This window comes from Anthonomus grandis, unplaced genomic scaffold (genome assembly GCF_022605725.1).
Source record: "Anthonomus grandis grandis unplaced genomic scaffold, icAntGran1.3 ctg00001181.1, whole genome shotgun sequence".
In the NCBI taxonomy this organism is placed as follows: domain Eukaryota; kingdom Metazoa; phylum Arthropoda; class Insecta; order Coleoptera; family Curculionidae; genus Anthonomus; species Anthonomus grandis.
Genome location: NW_026088695.1, coordinates 420 through 10,272, shown reverse-complemented (window position 1 = coordinate 10,272; position 9,853 = coordinate 420). Strand labels below are relative to the sequence as shown.

General features: G+C 33.0%; 1 protein-coding gene across 1 annotated transcript; it reads left to right on the top strand.

The window, feature by feature from the left end:
- Positions 1-1,928: 1,928 nt before the first annotated feature.
- On the top strand, positions 1,929-7,676 carry LOC126750048 (DNA topoisomerase 2-like; the record flags this gene model as incomplete). The annotated part of the gene is made up of 3 exons (XM_050459552.1): positions 1,929-2,092; positions 7,081-7,285; positions 7,338-7,676. Coding segments are annotated over exons 2-3 (532 nt in total), but the record flags the coding sequence as incomplete, so codon positions are not given.
- Between the last annotated feature and the right edge of the window lie 2,177 nt (positions 7,677-9,853).

Here is a 9,853-nt window from a genome sequence, read left to right as displayed (position 1 = left end):
ACTTTTACTGGAGAGCGACGAAATTGTTTGTTGGAGACGACAATACTTGAGAAGTATCAAGCAGTACCGCAGGGAGCAAAAGAAAGTTTTTTATCTTGATGAGACGTGGATTAACGAAGGTTATATAGACCAAAAAATGTGGCAAGACAAAAATATAACCAGTGCTCGCCAAGCTTTCATAGAAGGCCTGTCTACGGGTATTAAAGTACCTTCGGGAAAAGGAAAAAGACTTATAATCACACATATTGGAAGCGAAGAGGGATTTTTAAAAGAAGGTCTGCTAACCTTTGAGTCGACTCGCACAGGAGATTACCATGAAGACATGAACTCAGACGTTTTCGAGGACTATTTTGGTGAAATGATAAAATTTCTTCCGGCTAATTCGGTGGTGGTTATGGATAACGCAAGCTATCATTCACGGCGAATAGAGAAGACGCCAACTTCAAGTTGGAGAAAGCAAGAAATTATCGATTGGCTGACTGCAAAAGGTATTGCGTTTGAAGCAAATTTGATAAAAAAAGAACTGCTGGCAATAGCAAACTTACACAAAACTCGTTTTATGAAATACGCCGTGGAAGATATAGCCGAAAAATATATTATAACTGTACTGCGCTTACCGCCATATCATTGCGAATTAAATCCTATAGAACTTATATGGGCGCAGGTAAAAGGATTTGTAGCAAGACAAAACACGACTTTTAAAATGAAAGATGTTAAGTTACTGTTTGATCAAGCCATTACGGAAGCGACACCAGAGAATTGGCGAAAAGCAGTCCAGCATGTAATTAAGCAAGAGGACAAAATGTGGGATCTTGACAACCTCATCGATCAGACAGTCGATCCTTTAATTATAATGTCAAGAGGTGATGACAGTTCGTCAGATGACGAAGAAGACTACAATCTATTATAATTTAAAATTGTTATACACTGTTCAAAAAGTGCCAGATCCAAAAGTGACATTTTCAACTGTTTTACTCTACATATTATGTTCAATAAATTTGTGAAAAAAATATATTATTCCATTTAAACAAAAGTAACTTTCTAAAATAAAATAGCATTTAAGTACATTAATTATAAGGTAAAAAACAAGTCTCAGTTGCACGCCTTTGGCGAACCGTTTTCAATGTTTATCAGTGGGTAACAATGGGCAAAACTCATAAATTGACCCAAAACCGGGTGGCACTACCTGCAATCAACGAAAGGAAAGAATTTTACATTGAAACTAATACCCAACTAAGGTAGTGGCATAAAATATTGGTGGATCACCAGGTACCACTTTTGCATACCTAATGAGGTTTTATTGCTCTACACACTTCTGAAATAGAGTATAATACTACTTCTCGATTTTTCGCACTTCAAACTTGAATACAGTAGGCCATGACCTGCTTTCTCTAAATGTCGAACTTGGCTCATAAGTGCCATTTTTGACCATCTATCCAACAAAAAAAAGTTTTTGAAAATTGGTCAAGAAACAAAAATTTTAGAGGGGTGGCTAACCCTTAAGTGGGACACACTGTATAATAATGTAATAATTAACATTTTTGAAACATTAAATTTTTGGTACAGTTTTTATTCATTTACACTTTTAACGTAAAAGGACAATAGTTAAATTCATTTATTAAATATGTACCTATGCCTGTGAATTAAGAAAATAAAATAAATGAGCTATTTTATTTCAATCACCAGTATAAGGACGCATACCAAATTTGGCAAAAATTCGATAACTTGTTTAGAAGATATAAGCAAAAATGTGTACTTAGAGGAGCACATTTAACGCCCCGTATCTCGGCTCTCAACAACTTGTGGACTAAGGCAAGTTTACCTAAATTAACTTACTAAAAGCCACTCTTATCTCTCACCATTATTCTGGTAAAGCTGTACAGGCCTTTTAGATAAATCCACTATTATCACAATTTTAATAATTTATTTTCAGGCGGGCAACGATGTGACCGATGGCGATGCGCCAACTTCGTCTTCCAATCAGCCTAAGAAGCAACCAAAGAAGGGAACAATTGAACAAACGTACCAGAAAAAGTCACAATTGGAACATGTCTTGCTTAGGCCTGATACCTACATTGGATCTGTGGAAAAGGTAATATTTTTATTATTATTCAAATTATGTGTAAATTATAAACTGATTTGCCGTGAATTAATAATTAAAAAAGTTTTTTACAATTTAGGTGAGTTCCACCTATTTAGACATATTATTATGAAATCAGTTAAAATCTCTATTGGGTATTACTCCTCTTAATTTCAATTAGGAAAAAAATACATTTAGAAAGTACTATCTGATGTGTGAAAAGAAAGAAAATAGAATTTTCAATATTTGGAAAAATTGTGAATTTAAGATTTTCTAATGATATTTTCTTTAAATTAAATACATAACTACTATTATAAAACTTCAGAAAAAGGACAGAACTTCAGCAATTCACAATCAAATTCAAAGGCAAAAGCTAACACCTTTATTAATTATGTAGTATGCAGGCATTTAGTAAATTTACCAGTAGGACTACTACAGTACTGTAGTTATACTACAACGGCGATAAGACTTGTGACAGTTCAGGAAAGTTAAGATATTTTTAACTTTGCATTATTTAAAAAACATGCACACCAGCCATTTCCAGCAGTTATTTCCTTCATATTTCTTCCTTTAGTTGAAAATTAATATTTTAATAAATGATTATTTAATATGATGCCTGAACAAAGTAGGTTTTCAATGTAACTCTTTAATTTTATATCCTGTGTCAAATCAATTATAAAAAACCGAACATTTAACTATCCTGGACACATAATGTTTCATTATAATATTTTCTGAAAATGTGACTTTTCAATATGTTCTTTAAGTCTAAAATATTTTTTCTACTAACGAGCATAAATATTCCTATTCATACCAAATTTTTGATGTGTGTATTACTGTAAGAAGAAATAATTTATAAAAACATATATTATCGTTTTAATTTTTTTGTAATTATAATGTAGATTGAAATTTTTCGATGTTCTCGATTTATCAAATCCTTGTTTTAGATATATCTAATAAAAAATCTAAATCTAATAAACATATATTTTTTTGCTGACAAATTGACTATTTTGACTGAAAATTATTCATGACGTAATTAAACTTTGGAATGTCCTAAGAAACATAACTTCTGTGATAGTGTGTGAACAAACTATTTTTATATTAATGAAAAAGTCCACTCTGAAGTGCAGTCAATATAATATTGAAAAGTTAGTAGGGGAAGTTTTTTCTCCACAAATAAAATGCTAATCCTCTAATTTCAGGAGTGATGCATTTCGGCAATGTTCTTGCCATCATCAGACTCTAAAATATATTACAAACAGTTCAAAAACATATACGTTAAAAATTGTAAAATACTTACAGAGTTACTTAACACATACACACACAAATTCTAAACAATAACAAATAATACTTGAATGGTACATTGCACGACATCTAGTGAAAAGTTAAAATTACAACAAAATTGGACAATCTGAGATTAGCAGATTTCTACTCAGTACTGGGAGAGAGTGGGAGATAACCAACCAGAGGACTGTAGTGTTATAGGGTGTAAATAAATAAATAAATGTGTGTTAAATATGTTAATAAGTGAAATCAAATGTTAGTGTTACTGTTAGGACTTAAGGAATTAAAGAAAGAGTTGCTCTCAAATTGAGTTTGCTCATTATTGCAAGTGTAAACCGGTGGTTTCATGGCTTTATTTATTTCCAGGATTTCCAAAAGATCCAACCTTCCACTATCCATATAAATACTTCCAATATCCACTTCCAATATCTACCATCTTTTTAATATCCCTCTTTCTCAAAAACACTTTAAAAAGGAACTCAATATAATTTTTCAAATAGCTCGGAACAATGGTTATCTTGACAAAATAATAAATTCTCTTTATTTTAAACATCTTTACAAACATTTAAATAAGCCACATACAGGGTGTTCATTCGAAAACTTCCCACCACGGATTTATCGAAAACCACTGTTTAAAAAAAAAACGCCGAAATACGTCAAAAGGTTTGTCAAGGGGGAGAACTTTCTAACCTAAAATTACTTTACCCCCTTCCACCTTCTGCCCCCCAGGGTCATCCCCTTAAAATGTTTAAATGGCAAGGGGTATCGAGTAATAGCTTGTTTAAAAGGTCTTTCGAAGTCTTTTATTTTGACGTTTGATTTTTTTAAATCGGTCGATTCTTTTTCGACAAAATTAGAAAAATTTTTGTCTATTTTAATTTGCTCAGATAGAAAACAAAAACATAAAAAATATCAGTTTTTGCCCACAATGTTGCCCGTTTTTGGCCAAACAATGATATAGGCGATGTTCAAATTCCTGACGGACATTTTCAAAAACATGTTGTGGGATATCATGGCAGCTGTCGATGATGCGCTGACGAAGTTCATCCAAACTTTCAGGTTGGGGAGTAAACACAATAGATTTCAAATGACACCTTAGAAAAAAGTCTAACGGTGTTATATCAGGAGATCTAGCAGGCCATTCTATAGGCCCCCTTCGCCCTATCCATTTATCTGAAAACTCGTCGTCTAGCCATTGCCGAACGGGAAGAACATAGTGAGGAGGAGCGCCGTCTTGCTGGAAATATATTTCAGCCTCATCAAGTATAGGGTTTCCATCATCATCGATTTGGTTTTCAATGGATTCAGTGATAAGCGGATTGATGGTATTTTCCAACATATCCAAATAAATGTCGCCATTTAAATTTCCGTTAATAAATAATGGCCCAATCACTTTATTTCCTAAAATGCCTGCCCATACATTAATTTTTTAGGGTACTGGGTATGCCCTTCTACAAATGCATGAGGATTTTCATTGCTCCAATGTCTATAGTTATGCTTATTAACAAATCCATTTAGATAAAATGTGCATTCATCGCTGAAGCAGATATTCTTTACATGAATAGTATTATCATTAATCGCTTGACTCATTTTTTCACAAAACTCAACTCGCCTATCGAAATTGTCTTTGGTTAACTCTTGCAATATTTTCATTTTAAATGGATGAAATTTATGAAGTTTGGTTACTGTGTGCACAGAGCTAATGAAATACCAGTGGCAGCAACAATTTTGCGTAATGAAGTATTAGGATTTATTCCAAAATGACCCAAAACTTCAACTTGAGCGGCTTCATCCAAAATTCGCGTTTTTTATTTGCAACAGATCCAGTTTCAGTAAACTTAGTAACAAGGTCCAAAATATACCTATGCGAAGTTGTCTTCTCCGGATGTCTGGCGTTAAACGTGACGGCAGTTTGCCGAGCACATTGATTTTGGGCACCATAAATTAGAATAATTTCCACTCTTTCGGCTAGTGTGTAAACCATTTTGGAAGTAAAATCTTTAATTCAACAAATAAATTTTCACTATTCCAAGACTGTCACAAATGTAACTGACGGCAAAATAAATTCTTTATTTTCCTTAGCAACTATAAATAACTAAGCAGGTATAACAATAAATACAGTTCGCCCAGGATATCTTTGTCGATGAAAAAAATGCTGAAAAAAATTCAGGTTGTTATTTAGTTTTTTCCACGTCTAATCTTCGGAATTGCTGTTTATGTTGGTAGTTTCCGTTTTAAATTATAAACGAATTGTAGATTTGGCAAACCCTAACGGGCAACATTTTGAACACTTATTGAAATAAAAACTGATATTTTCATGTTTTTGTTTTCTATCTGAACAAATTAAGATAAACAAAGATTTTTCTAATTTTCTCGAAAACGAATCGACCGATTTAAAAAAATCAAAGACTTCGAAAGACCTTTTAAACAAGCTATTACTTGATACCCCTTGCCATTTAAATCTTTTAAGGGGATGATCCTGGGGGGGCAGAGGGTGAAAGGGGGTGAAGTAATTTTAGGTTAGAAGGTTGGCCCCCTTGACAAACCTTTTGACGTATTTCGGAGCTTTTTTTTTTAAACAGTGGTTTTCGATAAATCTGTGGTGGGAAGTTTTCAACTGAACAAAACCAATGTCGTTTACAGAAGCATATCATGTTTCGGAAACATATCCCATCAAGTTGCCAAGAGTTTGTCGAGGGACTCCAATGAGCGATTGCGTGTCTGTTTCAGGACTTATAATTACGAATAATTTGTCAAAATCTCTAGTCAACACCAAAGATAAAATTGCCGTCACACACAGATCTGGTGTTTACAGACTAAAATCTTCTCATCCTGACTGCAATGTGTGCTACATCGGACAAAGCGGAAGGAGAATCGAGACGAGAGTCAAAGAGCATAGTAAACTCATTGAAAAGAATATAGACCGATTTATAACCAATACTTCTTCTCCTTTCGCCAATCATATTATTGGGACTGGACATAGGTTCCAGCCTGGGGCGGATACCGAGGTGCTCCACGTTTGTCAGAAGTGGTTAAGTTTGGATCTTTTGGAAATCCTGGAAATAAATAAAGCCATCAAATCACCGGTTTATACTTGCATTAATGAGCAAACTCAATTTAAGAGCAACACTTTCTTTAATTCCTTAGGTCCTAACAGTAATACTAACGTTTGATTTGACTTATTAACATATTTAACACACATTTATTTATTTATTTATTTCCACCCTATAATACTACAGTCCAATGGTTCTCTCTCACTCGCTCCCAGTACTGAGTAGAAATCTGCTAATCTCAGATTGTCCAATTTTCTTGTAATTTTAACTGTTCACTAGATGTCGTGCAATCTACCATTCAAGTATTATTTGTTATCGTTTAGAATTTGTGTGATAAGTAACTCTGTAAGTATTTTACAATTTTTTTATGTCAGGAAATTTATATTTTTTATATATTTTTTTCTAAATATAAATTTATATTTATATTTAGAAATATTTTTTCTGTATTTTTTTATGTCAGGAAAAAATATTTGTATATATTTTTGTATATGTTTTGTTTTAGTTTGTAATATATTTTAGAGTCTGATGACGGCATGAACACCTGCCGAAATGCACTCACAAGAATCATTCCTCAAATTAGAGGATTAGCATTTTATTTGTGGAGAAAAGACTTTCCCTACTAACTTTTCAATGAACTATTTTTATTTCTAAACTTTTTTCTTATAGGTATCTGAAAACATGTGGATATACGATGATGAAAAAAAAATGATTGTGCAGAAACAGATCGAGTATGTACCCGGTTTATATAAAATTTTTGATGAAATTCTGGTCAATGCAGCCGATAATAAGCAAAGAGATAAGAAAATGGATTGTATTCGAATTGAAATAAAACCGGAGGAAAATAAAATTTCTATTTGGAATAATGGACAAGGTAAACACCCTAACATTATTAAAATATTGCTTCAATTTTGAAATTATTTTAGGCATACCGGTTGTGATGCATCAGGATGAGAAAATGTTTGTCCCTACACTTATTTTTGGTCACTTACTTACATCATCAAACTACGATGATTCAGAAGAAAAAGTAACCGGTGGCAGAAACGGTTACGGTGCCAAACTTTGCAATATATTCAGCAGTAAATTCACTGTCGAAACTGCTTCTAAACAATATAAAAATCAATTTAGGCAGAGCTGGGCAGATAATATGTCGAAGGCCTCACAGCCAATAGTAAAGGAATTCTTTGGAGAAGATTTCACTAAAATTACCTTTCAACCAGATTTGGCCAAATTTAAAATGGAAAAACTTGATGACGATATTGTTGGTAAGTAATCTTATATAGAGTGTGCCGAGAACAACGTCTATCTCTATTGAGAAACTTGTTTACAGTTCTTTTCAAAGCTGTTGCTTCGTCTAGTATTGATAACCAATGCATTTTTGCATGCGCTGGAAATAATTTTTGAAACACTTTTTCCATTCTAATTGATTTACCTCCAACACAGTGGCGGTTCGTGGGAATAGGCAGGGTAGGCCGGGCCTACCCTAAAATTTTGTGCATACAAAATACAAAAATTAAATTTTAAAAATATTTTATTTTAATTAAATATCATGTTAACAAATCAATTTATTTATTATCTTAACCTGCAAATATATTTTATTTAACGCAAAAAGCATCAAATCGCTTAAACGCACTTAAAAAACCACTAATAGGCCCGAACGAATCTGACCGACCCCATCCACAATAGGTTTGTTCTCACAGCAGTAAGAAACAAGTTTTCGACAAATTCACATGCGCAATAGAGTAAAATGCGTTCGCACAGGAACTTCTGATCGGTTTCAAATCAAAAGTTTGATGTTCTTACACAAATTTCTGATCGTCATCTGATAGTCAGACTTGTTTTCGGATTTATTTTAAGCAAAGTGTCAGAGAATTCGTGTAGCCAGTCAACGCCGATCTTCGGAATATGAACATAACCTCTAAATTGTTGTTTCTATTTTGTCGTTTTGTATAGCCCTTGATATTCGTTTTGAAAATTGTATTTTATATTTTTGGATTAGTGTAAACATAAACATTAAGGAAACAAGTGCTTTTGGATCGTCGGAAGAATCTGATCAGAATTATGTTGATTCCGACACAAACTTTTAAAGAAGATTTAATTGAAGAACGGATAAAGCCCAAAAGTCAAAACTATTTTCATGAAGCTGTCTCCCAATTTAATAGAATAGAATTTCTCGAGCATTTAGTACATTGCACAAGTAGCAAATAATCACACAATCTTAAACTCTATTAATAATATACAGCTATTTCAAGGTTGTAGTATAATTTTTGTTTTGTTTATGTTTTATTTATTTTCCCATTTCCCACTGGGATAAAAAAGTGAGGTTATTTTTCTTCTCCACTCAACCAACACCACCGAAATAAAGATCTTTATTTCGGTGGTGTTGACTCAACCCGTATTTGATGTTCGTACAGACGGTTTCAAATCGATCAGAAGTTGTAATATTTTATACATGCGCATCAAGAATGGTTTGGAAACAGTTTCAAACTTGTAAGAAATTTGCAGTGAGAACAAACCTAATATTTATATCCCTATAGAAAAATTGCGCGACGCTGGTCAACGCGTCGGAGGATGGATTTTATATGCGCGCTTACGGAAGTCATTTAGGCCCGACACGAGGTGGCCTGCGTTTGTTTTCGCGGTTGAATGTTTGTTTTTAGCGAAAAAATTTATTGATTTGTACTTGAATTTGTTCTTAATTTGCTAATTCGTAATTTGAGGGTTCGTGGTTAAATGTTTTCGTGAATTAAAAAGTTGTAGTGTTTTTAATTTAAAAGTTGTAGACATTGGTAAAGTGAAGTTGGTGAAGAACCTAATAATTAAATCCAGAAATTTGCAATGTTTTTACAAGGCTTTTGCCTATTACGTTTTTTTTTTAAATTTAACACTGGTTGTGTAATTAAGATAAAGGCGTAAGAGGCCAAAGCCTTTTATTAGGCCTTTATTTTAAATTTTTATTTAAAAATTAAAGGCTAAGTTTGAGGACTTAAATATTACTTTTTTTGGAATAGTAAGATAATATAATAGACAAAAATGAGTTTATCTGAGCCTGAAGTTTTACCAAGTTGCAGTACTAGTACCAATAATGTTATGTTGGCACTTGGCAGTGGATTGGACATTATTGTTTCGTTGTTGGAATTACCATTGGCTAAAAGACCTGAGGCTGAAAGACGAAAAATTATTTTGAGTGACAGGCCTATTCCAAAACTGTGTATTGACCAAAAAGATGGGAAAAAAGTACGTGCTTTTAATATCTCTTGGTATGATGTGTATAAATGGCTGTGTGGAAGTTGTATTACAAAGAAACTGTATTGTTGGCCATGTTTGTTGCTTTCGAATAAAAAGTGTGTATGGAATTGTGAAGGATACTCCAATTTAAAAAATATATCTGCATCGCTTAAGAAACATTCAACTTGTAAAGAGCATTTAAGTAGTTCTTTGT